Consider the following 13,586-nt stretch of genomic DNA (forward strand, 5'->3'; position numbering starts at 1 on the left):
GACCTGGTTCATGAGTGTGACTGTTAAGAGGTCATTTTGAGTTCTAAACTCAGAGAATCCAAGGACTGCATCACTGGGACAAAAGCCATCGAGATGGCACAGCTAAGAAGGAAAAGACATTTGGGGAGGTGAGAGGAAGGTTTTCTGAAGATCAAGCAAAGGCAAGCCTCTCGAGTCTGAATGCTTCATGAGAGCAAAAGGAGTTATGAAAGTACCAGGATGAAGGCCCCCTGCACAACGCTAAGACGAAGGAGGAGTGTGATCTCCAGAGCTGAACAAGGCCTGGGAACAAAGGTACGTGGTAGAGGGGTCAGGCTGAGTGGAGACCTCACCACCAAGGCAGGGCCCATCACCAATCCCATCAGGCTGTTTAGTCGCAGTCACTCCTTACATGATGTAGCAGAACAGATCTCCCTAGCGCAAGCCCTCATGTAAGCATAGTCATTAACCATGTGCAATCCTTTTCCTTAATTTTAACAATACATATATTTTGTGATGGAACCATATGGAGATGTATTTAATACAAATCATCTTTGAAAATTCTGCTCATTAAATGTTCAAATCCGCTCTATTTTTTAATGAACATATATGATTTTGTGATGAAACATTTGGAGTCTATGAGAGAGAGAGGGAGAGAGAGAGGGAGAGAGGGAGGGAGGGGGAGAGAGAGAGAGAGAGAGAGAGAGAGAGAGAGAGAGAGAGAGAGAGAGAGAATAGCTCCAAAGAATCTTAAAGATTCTTCTCAATAAATCCTTGTAAAATTGCATTTGTCTGAGGGTAATGCCTATCTCCTTTAGTCAAAAGTTTAACTAAAAGGCAGTATGAGAGAATAGTGGTTGAGGGCACAGACCTTGGAATTCAAGCAACCTAGGTTCAAATCCCAGCTCTATTTGTTGTCTACTGTGTGACTTTGGGAACACTGTGAGCTCTCTGGGCCTTTCTCATGAGGTGAAGCTTCTTCTTTGAGTCACTTCTGGGACACAACTAGAAGAATATATTTGTTTATCATCTGCCTACCATATTTCCAGAACTGTGGAGTGATCACTGCCTTCAAGGGTTTTATAATCTAGTGGGGGAAGAGAACCTATTGAAAAAGACATACTTGGATGGGCCTAATCTGATACTATTCTTTTTGAGCATTTACTGTCATCTCAGGGCTACGATTCTCTTTCTTAGACTCAGTAAACCTTTCGTGCATTGTTTCTAAAGTGGTTTCTCGGTCCTCAGAAAGAAAAGAGTGGTACAGACCCAGGACCAAAGTTGTCCAAATTCTCATCTGTGGGAGAGTTAGGGTCTTTGACAGTCAAAGTGGACACAGGTATTGGTGATGGACCTGCAGGTAGAGCCACGAGAACATAGTCCTTGATAATAAGAAGCGTCATCCATCAAAGTGGGGCATGAAGTCAAGGGTTACAAACTGGGCAGACACTGCAGTGGAGGGGAGGTGGCCTGATGATACTGTGGAAAGCCTGCCTATTGCATCCAGTGGTCCTTTCGTGACATTTGGGCAGGTTTATATCAGGACACAGGGTTGGGTAGACAACAAAGAATGAAAAAAATATATCTGTCAGGATAGCTTGTAGCTGTACATGGAAAACTCAACAAACAGGCTTAAACATACAGAGGCTCTACTCACCCTCCCCAAGTCAGCATGGACAAGCCAAACCCACCATCTTGGTTCTCTACTTCTGCCTTTTGCTGAACCATAAGGAGGGAACACACTGTCATTGAGGAGGCAGGGATCTGGTCCAGGTGTTGGGCAAGATGATTAGTTCTCATCCTGTTCCCTGAGACTTGGCCAGGACTCTTGGTTATAAGTAACAGAAACTCAGCTCTAAAAAGATGATATTGGATCATATAACAGAAACACCCAAGGGCTAATGAGCTTCCAGCACAGCGAGACCCAGGTGGTGAAGTGAGGCCGTCAGGCATGGGTCTTTCTTTATCTGTAAGCTATGCTCTCCACATGGGTCTTTCTTTATCTGTAAGCTATGCTCTCCACGTGACTGCCTCATTCTCACATGGTTTCCCCCAGCATGGCGGCAAAGTGGCCACTGCCAAATCTAGGTTTACATTTTACCTGCTGGACATCTCAGGATAAAGGGAGCGGGGCACTCTATCTCAGTAGTTCTGTAAAATTCTCAAGGCAGTCTTTAACAGGCCTGGCATATAGTACATCTCTGAGCTCATCACTGCCCTCTGATTGGTCAGTCTGGATACACAGCCATTCTCCACATGGGCAGGGTAGGAACTGCTTCATCCAAAGCTCAGGGATTGAGAGCAGGTGGGTTCCCAAAGGACAATGAATTCTGAGACAAACCAAAAGGTGACATGAATATTGGATAGGCATCTTCTTTTTTTTTTTTTTGAGTAAACAATGATGTTGTTTATTTAAAATGTTTACTCCAAGAAATATATATATATAAAATAAGACAATTACGGCACTAAACCAGGCACCTTCGACCAAATCGCAACCTCCTCCTCAACTCCCCTTCATGCTAAGCCTCTTCTTTCAAACTCTCCTTCCTGGGCCAGAAGGCTGGGCAGACGCTCTGGGCCTGCGCCAGGCAGGCTCCCAGTGGCCATCGTGTACCTTTCTCTAGGATGCAGCAGGCCCTACCCCCAACTCCTTGTTTCAAGGTTTGTCCCTGCTGGGAAGTTCATGTTAAGATCTGAGCCAAAAGGAGCGGGGACTGGAGCAGGGCTTTCTTGATCTGGAAGGTCCCTTAGCTGTTCCAGCCCCTGGGGGGGTGGGGGTGCCAGAAGAGACCGGCTGCCGGTGTTCTCGAGCCCACTGGAGGCTTTACCAACCCCGGGCCGCTGGACAGGCATCTTCTACCACTGTGATAATCATAGTATCTTTCTCAGAGTGCACTTGTGGTGAGGATTGAGTGGAGACTAAATACAAAAAGAGCTGAATGTATGAGGGGAGGACCCAAAAAAATCCCACAGGATTTATTTATTGAAAATTGTGTATTTATTCTTACATGTTCATCTTCAGTCACCTTCAAAATACTCTCCATACACCTATCAAGATGCTTTTTCTACTGCTCAAAACAGTTTTAAAACTCATTAGTTTTGATGCCTTTTAGTACTTCTGCTGTTTTTGTTTTACCTCTCCCATATCAGCAAAATATTTCCCTTTGAGGACATTTTTCTTCTGGGGAAATAAGCAAAAAAGGTGAGATGAGGTGAATAGTGAGGGTGGGGCACAGGAGTCACGCCATTTCTGGTCAAAAATTGCTGTATATTTGGCGGGGTGTGGACAGGTCCACTTATAAATCACCCATCATGAAATGGGAAAATGCATTGAATCTCTAAATAAAAAATTGCTGAAGCCAAAAGCAGCCTCTCACAACAATGCTAGCTGGTACACTGATGCTTACCCAGTGGAGGAAGTCTATACTACAAGGTGCCCACCCTCCAAAAAACAATTCCTATTTTTTCAGGTCCCCCCCTTGTACATTAGTGACAGTTTCCAAAGACACTCAGATACCATGTGTCCCCTTGGATGGTGTCTCCCTTTTTGGTCATTCCCAATTTCAATCTGCTTGGGGTATGATGTATTTTAAACATTTTTAAGTGATATAGTAACATATAAGACATAATAACTTTGTCATAAGAAATCCAGATTTCTGGCTAGGCTTGAAAAGTTAAAACATCTGGCAACAATGAACTGTGCCAAGACAGACCTCTCCCTCACTGCCCAGCTGACACACTGCCCCACTTGGCCCAGGTGGCCTCTGGGATTCCCTTCCTGTCTCCGCAGCTTTGTGTCTCCCACTCTTTCCTGCCTGGTGCCCTCACCTCTGTGCCTTCACCCAAAAGCCTTTTTTTCTTCCTCCCTATCAATCTAAATCCCATCCATCCTTTAAGCCTCACTAAAATACTACCCTTCAAGGCCTCATTCCCCCAAACCTTCTCTGAGCATCCCAGTGCTCTGAGAGCTTTCTCTTCTACTCTTCTGTGTAAGGACATTCACTCCCTGGCAACTAGGACTGCACAGGTGGGATCTGCCAAGTGGCTGTGGGTGCCTGAAGGAGTCACCTGCCCTGAAACACATAAGGGACATTTAGAGAAAAGGCAGAGGCAGGTGGACTATGCCATCCCCAATATGAGAGGAGATGGATAGGAATTATCCTCACCAAGAAATTGCTTAAAAATTGCCATTTATCATCTGCTTAGAAGTAAGCCCCTTCCCTTTATTTGTAATCCAAAACATAGGAACACACAAAATATGCTTTCTTTTCTCAATATCTTTGAAGAATTATATTGATAGCATTGCTCAGTTTCAAAAACAAATCATCAAGGGAGTCTGCAATTTGCTCTGTAGCCATAAAGGAGACTTGTGAGTGGGAATTATGGTGAAGCTGGGATGAAGAGGCTGAAAAGTGATTCTTATGTTTTGTTTTAATTTCTCTTACAGTAAGATAGAATTTGGAGATGGCATTAAGAGAGATTAATAGTATTAATATTAACCTTGTGGTCGTGGCCACAGGAGTAAATTAGTGCATGATGTCAACACTTTTCTATGACATTGAGTAAAATAGCACGGTTCCAACATTCAAAAAACAATGTAGCAAGCTAGAGTCAGAGTCTGGTGGGACGTGACTGGCCGGCCTGTCATTCCTAACTCCTGGTGCTAGTTTAAAGACTTGTCCAGTTGTCATCCAATCCTAAAGACTAATGACAAAAGACAAGTAGCACATAGGAGACATGCATATCATCCCATATTAAGTTTGAAAAAATAAGAAGATAGTGCAATAACCTTCCAACTAAATAAAATCATTTTCATACATGTGCACAATGACTACAAAGCAAATATTCAAAAATAAATTATATCTTGTATTAAGGAAATCAGCTGGTTTGTAGATGTTTTAATACATATTTTAACGGTACTTAATATTGTCATCAATTTAAAGTAAAAAGAATATCCATCACTAGGAAGGAAATTGTCTTCTTAATATCTGACTTCAGGAGAATTGATATGTCACTTTCCAGATTCCACAAAACTAGGAGGGAGAAGGGGACGCACAGGTGCAAATTCACCTTTGCAAACTTCTCACCTGTTTTGCCTACCATTGTTTGGCTCTTTAAAGGTGTCTTACTGCCCTCTGGTGTTCAAAGAGCTAAAGTGCAATACCTCAAATAGTCACTGCTTGTTTCTATATTTTCTGAAAATCAAGACAATTTAAAAAAAGAAAAAGGATAATGTAGAACACCTCAAAGTCTTACAGACTTGTGGGCATTCTATGGGTTAGATAAATATTTTCTAATTTTCAAACTGCCTTTGAAATGTTGCACACTTTGGGTCCTTGAGGGGTAGGTGTACAGACTTTAGGTGCCTTCCAAGGGCAGAACCCATTAGCTGGGCTCTAGGGTACCCCAGGCAGCCTGGAAATGACTTACGGCTTCCAAAAGTTCACTACTCTCTAATGAAATAGGTCCTGGAGAAGAAATAAGAGTACCATGCTCAGGCAGGTAATCTTGTAGGATTTTCAGATTCTGCTTAAAATCCTGAAGTCAAAGAAAAACAGATAAAAATGCACTTTGAGCAAGCATTGAATAACAAACTAATGTCCGAATATAATGCAAATCAAGATCAGATCCAATTTTTGTGCAGCTTGAAGTATCCATAATTTGGAGGGTCCTTTAAAAAAAACACTAAAAAATATCATATTTTTGAAATTGTATACAAATCATGAAGAAACCCCCTGTGGTCTTGGAAGAGGCTCCTGGCCTCTAGGTAAGAGCCCTTAATGTTTGAGTTTCCTGACTTCAGAGAATTGGCCTCTGACCCAAAGGTATTGTTTTCACTGCAACTTCTGGACATTCCCAGAAATATTCCCAGAGCCTTAATAAATCAGGGAAAACATACAGATTCAATAGGTGGTAGCATTTTTGTATTCTTTATATCCTGTGATTACTGAAAATTGATAATCTTTGAACCATTCCAACTAAGTGGAAATAAATGTTTGTATATACAAAAACAACTTTACTGATTAAGGTTGTATGTGAAAAAATGACAGAAGACCAGATGTTTTCAGGAGTCTAAAGGAGATAGTGATGGAATTAGTACAACAATTTTAAGTTATTTTAAAAGACTGAGTCCTGACAACTGGTCGGTATGTCCAGCTAACCCCTGGGAGAGGTTAGATTATGTTCATTGACCACCTTTAAAAACCTAGATGTTAATCTCAAAAATTAGGAGCCAGTCCATAGAGGGAAAAAATCACTTATCTCATACTAAGAAGGGGTTTCTATTATCCAAAGCAGGAGATGACTTTTTCTGATACCCATCACAGGCAGTAAAGAACCTACTCAGGTGAAATCTACAGTCTCCACCTACTCACATGTTACAGTCATTCTCTGAATAGTACATGAGACTTTCAGTTACTTTGTCTTCTCTGTTCATTTCTCTGTGTATTGTGCATTACTTGTTTCCTTCCATATTATGTAAAACCCATGACCGCAGTGCTCTTGCCGGTCTTGTCCTCAGAGCAGGACCTCTGTATTTGGCCATGCAGACACAGTGTCACTGAGACCCTTCACCTTGAAGTCTATACCAAGGACTCTCTTGGAGCTGTGCATCAGAGTCCCTGTCCAGAGCTCAGGGCTGATTCTGGCATAGAAGGGACCCTCAACAATGAACAAGGAATAGCCAACCTATTTGTTATTCTTATTTGAAATATGAGTTGGAAAATGGAAATATTTTTGTGAACCATAAACCAAAGTACATTTGAGTATGCAAACTAGTTTGACTTTGATTCCTTTCTCTAAGTCGACTCTTTTAAAAACGTTTATTTTTTGTTATTATTTTTAGAGATGGGATCTTGCTCTGTCATTGAGGTTGGAATGCAATGGTACGGTCATAGCTTACTACAGCCTCTAATTTCTGGGCCAAGGGATTCTCCCAGTTCAGCCTCCCGAGTAGCTGGGATCACAGGCTTGCACCACCACCCTGGTTAATTTTTTTTTTTTTTTTTGGTAGAGACGAAGTCTCATTATGTTATCCAGTCTAGTTTCAAGCTCCTTACTCCAAGCAATCCTCCTGTCTCAGCCTTCCAAAGTGCTGAGATTACAGGCGTGAGACACCACAAAGGGCCCTAAGCTGACTCTTTTAGGTTGATTTAACCTAGACAAGTTTTCAAAAGCCAAACTAGTAAAGTAGGGACAGAGTCTCAGTGGCTGTAAATGAGTTCAAGTTCAGGTCTTTGTGTTATGTTTTCCTTGCCTCTAAGTGGATTCCTTTAGACTCCTTGTGCTTTTCTGTGGGCTGTGACCCGGGAATGAGCGTGTGTGTACTGACCTTGATCTTTTTCAGCATTCAGCGGGCATGGCGTGAATACGTGCAGCGACAGGACCCCTTGGAGAAGAGGAGTCCATCACCGCCCTCCGTGTCCTTAGACAAACTGAGCAGCTCTGTCAGCATGAACACCTTCTCCGACAGCAGCACACCTGTGAGTGTCACGTTTCCTTTTTCACAGCCTGACTCGCTGCCACCCAACTGGTAACCTGGGCTTTGACTCCAGGAGAGAAATTTTGGGATGTGAGCAGGTGGTTTGTGGCAGTGAGAATCTACGCTGCTTATTTGTCACCATGACATGGGAACCATGGTGAGGGTTTGTCACCTCAAAACAAAGATACCATTCACAAACACAAAATGAACTTGATTAAGTCGGGAGGAAATGGATTGCACTGGAAATCAGCCTAGATTTATTTGTGAGTTCTCGTGCCTCTGTTACTGAGGTTGTCTTTTTAAAAAATCTTCTTTGTAAGATTGTGTTTCTTTCAGCATGTGCTTTTGAGCAGTGCTGTGCAGGGCTATATGACAAGATTAGCTAGGTGGGCTATAAGGACTAGAAAGGGGACCGTTGCAGGAAGAGTTGAAAGTGTTCAGACAGTAAGGGGTTGCAACTGAAATGCCTCCAGGGTCAAGTGCATGACCCCTACGCTGGACAAAGCTGAGTTGTGCCACGTGACAGTGGACTCCGCTCCTGGGAATATGTTACCATCTGGGGTTGCAGGACAGACATTGCCAAATGTGACTTCCTTCCTTCAGGAGATACCAGAGTCTTATTTAGATATTGATTTTTAAAAATAGGGAGTAGGTTGAACTTATAGTGGTGCAAATAAAAGAAGATTATTTTTAACCGACAGCAGAATTGAACATTTTGTGAATCTTCACTCCTTAAGACAATTTTTTGGCGGGAATGATTTGTTCTAAGTAACCTCACTGTCACTAGAGGGCACTTGTGAGCCACACTGGAAAATGACAGCTTGGAGTTTGCACACAACTCATGATTTGTCAGTAAAAAAGAAAGTGAAAATTGAGTGTTTCGGAAGGAAATCTTTGCTGTGAATGCCAATAGAGAGTGCAAACTGAATGACTTTGAAGATTTGATCTGAATGATGGAAACTCAATAGGAGAAATCACTTTGTGAGTTAAAGGTTTGGATTTATTGTCTTTGTTTCTTCTCATGGTCCTGATTCAAGGCAATTAACAGTGGCTGCTGAACCCAGTGTTTTCTAAAGGTTTCAGTGTTGTTTTAGAGTGCTTAGCCTTTTGGTTTTGTTGAAATCCTAGAAGAATATATATTTGCTCTGTGTTTTGACTGCTTCACCACTTTGGTTCTAGCACACGTGTTTTGTGCATAAACGCATATTCTTTCCCGCTTGTGAGCCATCAAGTTCATTTGCACACCGTGGCTTACCTCATTTAATTTAGCTTAGATTCCAGGTCGCCTGTTGCTTTTTAGTAGAGGAGATTTCCTCCCTCAAACATCCCTAGCAATCGACTTTCCTGTAAGAGACTGGAAGTGGCATTCCGTGGCCCAACTGACTGTGTCACTATCCTTCAGCTTTGTGCTCCTGGAACAAGGACGATTCTTTTTGGCATGTGAAAGTCTGATTCAGACTTCTTATAAAAAATGAGAATCAAAACCAATTTTCAAAGGGCACTATTGGAATTAGCTGTCCGAAAGTAAGCAGACCCTGCGGAGAATTCTACTTGAGGATTGACTATAAAACTGACTTGGGGGGATTGGGGAAACAAACAAACAAAAAAAAACCTGACTTAAATATAGATGATGACTGTGATAGAACACTATATGTACAAAGAAAATACGAAAAATATAAGATGTTGCGGTGTCTCCAAGTCTCCAGTTTGTCAGGTAAACTATTCAAGTCATACTTTTAGAAAACCTCTATGCTTAGGCAAACCTCTGGCATTGCTTGCTAAGCTTGTTGTATCTCTTGTAAGCATCAGTTTTCCAGTTTGGGGAAGACTCATCTGTACATCTTTAGGGAGTTGCAGTCCCCTTGGGACAAGCTGCCCAATGAAAGGAAGGTAAATTTATTCCACCTTTATATACACACACCCCCTCAGTGAGCTCCGGGTAGGAAGACTTGGCTTTCCCATTCTCCTCCAAGGAGTGGACCTCAGGTTTATGGAGGGAAAAGGATGACCCCTGGTCCACACTGAGTCTGTTATAAAGAAATGAGCTTCCTCTAACAACCATTGAGTCCATCTGGAACTTCTGTGACAAAAGCCTTTAGTCCAAGTCAGATGTTGTCTAAAGGAGTCTCCCTGGGGAGTTCTCCTGGCCCCGCCTCCTGCTTGATCAGTTCAAGGTTGTTGCACCCCAGTCTTCTTTCTCCAGGTTTGATCTATTGCTGTTGCTGCCTAGACCATTTTCTGTCTTCTCTAATCTGATCATCTGCCAGTCTGGTCCTAAGTTCTGCCTTCCCTCCACTAACCTCCACCACAGCCTTGACTGGAGGCCCACATGCTTTTCCTTGACTCAAGAACCTCACCAGCTGCTCCCCTCCCCCATGCCTATAACACTGACCACGACTGCTTATCTTAGCTGCCTGATTCAGGCACGCACCATGTGGGAAATCAGTTTCCTGGCCTGGTGAGTCCCTGGGCTGAGCCGGGACTGTCGCTTCTGTGTGCTTTTGCTCCGTTTTGACTAAGCATGTGATTAATATTGTTCTTAGACTTTTTGCTTTAAAATATGTAGCAGCAGTAACATTTCAGTCTGGGCTCTCAAATTCATCATCTTAATAAGAGTTGAGCACTTGCTGTGTGCCAGGCCCTTGGCTGAAACCTCCCTTGGATTATCTCATTTAATCCTTTCAATGGCCATGGGAAGGAGGCACTATTATTATCTCCATTTTACAGATGATGAAAATGAGACTTAAAGAGATAACTACCTCCCTTCTTCCACTGGACTGTACCCCTTGAAAATAAGCCTGCACTTGGACATGATCAAACTGTGGAGGTAGCAATCAGTTAATCTATTTCTAAGACTATTTAAATATTGGTAGGTATGAACAGTGAATGCAACAATTGGAAAAAAAAACACCTCATCTGATTTTATAGATTGCCTCATTCAATGCTCTTTGATTAAAACCTCAAACCTCAGCTGTTTGATGCCAAATTAAAGAGCAACAGGAGGAAAGATAATATTAAGTTATGCAAGCAATTTGCATATTAAGTATCCTTATACCATGATGTATCATGTGGTAACAGAAAAACATGTTTTAGAAATAGGAATTTTGAATAGCAACTGTTAAGGGAAAACAGAGCTTGTGGGTATCAAAGTAAGGAAAATAAGAGTATTTTTTCCTTTTTACCTTAAAAGTATTAGTTATTTCACAGAGGACAGCAGTGGGAAATGCTTCGTATGCTTTTGCTTAATCAGTGTCATGTGACACAAGATTTAATGCTTTTAGTTTTCAGCTCCAATTAAAACTTGTCTGATAGGATATCATAGAAAGAAACGATGGCATGATATATTCTAAACTCCAAGATTGATAAGCTTTTCAGAAGCTAGTAGCATACCCTTGGAGATGAATCCAGAAAAATCTTTGGCATTGTTTGGAGATGCCCTCAGTCTCATTTGGCTTGAATTGGTTCCATCTGTCTAGGCCTGGCTTCTTGGTCATGCCCACTTTCTCCTATTGGTTCCCATATTTTTATGGTCTGGCCTATAGAGGGCAATCTCCTGGAAGGGGACTGGCTTGGTTAGAGGACGTAACTTAAGCAGTTCTGCCACTATTATTTCTCAGTCTGAGCCATATCTTTGGAGAGGTCATTCTTCATCTGCAACTGGAAATAACACCCACCTGAGAGATGGACTGGGATTGCTGTGAAGATTAAATAGCACTACATATGTAAAATCCAGCATGGAGCCCGGGACCTTGACAGATCTCAATAAATATTAGTTGATTTTGAATCTGCTCTTGAAGACACTCAATGAATTAACTCAAAATACTGCGGAAAACTTGTGGAGAGCAGAGAAGGCATTTTTAACTCGTTACTGACTGGAGGGCACTGTCCCTGTTTGTGATTCCCCAAATGAATCGGTGAGAATCACTTTGTGTTCCAAAATGAACATGAACATATACCCATCTATGTATACTGGTGTATATATGATCTGAGATTGGAGCTGTACATTACAAAAGTAATAAATTAAACATTAAGCATTCAATGCTTCTCTCATTAAAGACTAATTTTCAAGTTCCTAACATGAAACCGGGTTTAAGTGCTTTTGCCTCTTCTGAGAGACCACACCCAGACACATAGTAAAAGCAAGCCTAGATCATGCTCCTTCCTTCCAGATCTGGGGGGGGGGGGAATGGGAGGGTCCCCAGCTCATTGGGGAAAGCAGGGTTACGTGCTATTCCAGTAGCTGCACAACTCCCACAAGCAGGCCTTGCTTTGGTTAGGGTCAGGAGGAATTGCAGGTCTGAGAAGGGTTCAGAGCAGTGGTTTGGGCCAGCTGAAGACCCCATTACCTCAGTCATCCTGGAGGGAAAACCATGGAACTCCTAGATTAATGGTGCTGCTTAAGTGTCCTGGCTTTTAGCCAGAGTGGCACCTATTGGGCACCACGTCCACTACCAGAGTGGGAGAGGGCTTGCTTGAAGACAGACTTCACCTGCACACAATTTACTTATGTAGCAAATCCTCACATGTACCCCACGACCCTAAAATAATTTTTTTTAAAAGAGTGACTGGATATTCAGTGATGAACAGCCAGGTGACCCACTGAATATACTTCCAAAAAAGTTAGTACTGCCCTTGCTGTCGGACAGGGTGTATGTACCAGCATTCAAACTGCTTCATTACTTGCAACCTTTACTGTCCTTTTTAGATGTACAGCCTCCAGTCTTTAAATACATCAGGAACAATCTGGTGAAAAAAGGGAGAAAGTCTTATTACAAAGTCACACTTGATTTTTTGGGAAAGCTTGACCTTAAAAGAGGATTTCCTGAAACCCCTTCTAATACAATCTTGAGAGATGTAAAACTATAGAGAATGCAGGCTTTGTACTACTTAATAATTGAATAACCTAGATTTTCCAGGTCAGGGACAAGTTACAGTATGAAGACCAGCTGCTGTAAATTTAGGTCCCAAGAGTTCTAATGTTTCAGTACCCAATCACTATCTTCCATTTTGTCTCTCAGACCCCAAATAGCACACAATCTTTGTCAAGATATTTGTCACACATTTTGTTGAGAGACTATAATAATCAAACATAAAAAGACAAGACTTCTTGGTCTTTACTTAGAAGCAGATACATTTCTCTTTCCTTCAAACCAGACAATGTGTTTTGTTTTCCAAAGTTTTATAAATTATATTAGATAATATATAACCATGCGTGACAGCATGAGCAATTTTTTTTGTATAAAAATAGTTTCATTATACCACAAACACCTTCTCCCTTTTATGCCTTTCAACATTGGCGGATAGCCGGGCTCGTGGCTCAGCCTATAATCCCGTGCCTTTGGAAGGCTGAGGTGAGTGGATTGCCTGAGCCCGTGGGTTCGAGACCTGCCTGGGCAGCGAGACCTCATCTCTACAATAAATAAAAAAAATCAGCCGGGTGTGGTAGCGCATGCCTGTAATTCTGGCTACTTGGAAGGCTGAGGTGGAAGGATTGCTAGAGCCCAGCAGGTCGAGTTTGTGGTGGCCAGGAGCAGCCACTGCACTCCAGTCTGGGCGACAGAGTGAGACTCAAACTCAAAAAAACCCCAAAACAGCAACAACAACAACAACAAAAACCGAAAAACATTGACTGATAATAATGGTTCCTTTTCCCAAATTATTCTGTAATGTCATGATTTGAGGATTTTTTTCCTAATAGGTTGGAAAATAACATATTGTTTGGGTTTGGGCATTTAAATAATTTTTTAAAGGACTGCTAACATTAAACATTGCCTGGATTCAGGATGATAGATGAAATTGACAGTCCATTGATCATTGATTCATTCATCCATAGTAATATAATAAATCTTCCTTAGAGTCTCAAGGCTTAATGACCTCTGAGCATAGATGCAAAAATCTATACTTACCTTTGATAAGGGTAGTTGAAAAAAAACTTGTTTTCATTGCAGTTTACCTTAAGCCCAGTCTTGGCATTTGTCCTCCCATAGATTCTGTCCTTATTCCACAGCTTAGGTGAGATAATGTGTTGAATCTCTAATTTTGACCCAGAGGACACCCTCTGTCAAAAAAGTCAGTTTCTTTATTACAAACCAACATTCCACTCATTGGATGCGTATGAAAGATGGTT

At 41.9% G+C, this 13,586-nt stretch overlaps 1 protein-coding gene across 1 annotated transcript in view; it reads left to right on the forward strand.

The window, feature by feature from the left end:
• Positions 1–9,391, forward strand: part of IQCJ (IQ motif containing J) — a 56,686-nt gene extending 47,295 nt beyond the window's left edge. Inside the window, exons 5-6 of the mRNA XM_021708193.1 lie at positions 7,325–7,466; positions 9,269–9,391. Of these exons, the coding sequence (XP_021563868.1) occupies positions 7,325–7,466; positions 9,269–9,391 (265 nt within the window). The remainder of the gene's footprint in view (positions 1–7,324; positions 7,467–9,268) is intronic.
• Positions 9,392–13,586: the final 4,195 nt, after the last annotated feature.

Source organism: Carlito syrichta, unplaced genomic scaffold (genome assembly GCF_000164805.1).
Source record: "Carlito syrichta isolate Samal-C Ts95f unplaced genomic scaffold, Tarsius_syrichta-2.0.1 Scaffold133538, whole genome shotgun sequence".
NCBI classification, from domain to species: domain Eukaryota; kingdom Metazoa; phylum Chordata; class Mammalia; order Primates; family Tarsiidae; genus Carlito; species Carlito syrichta.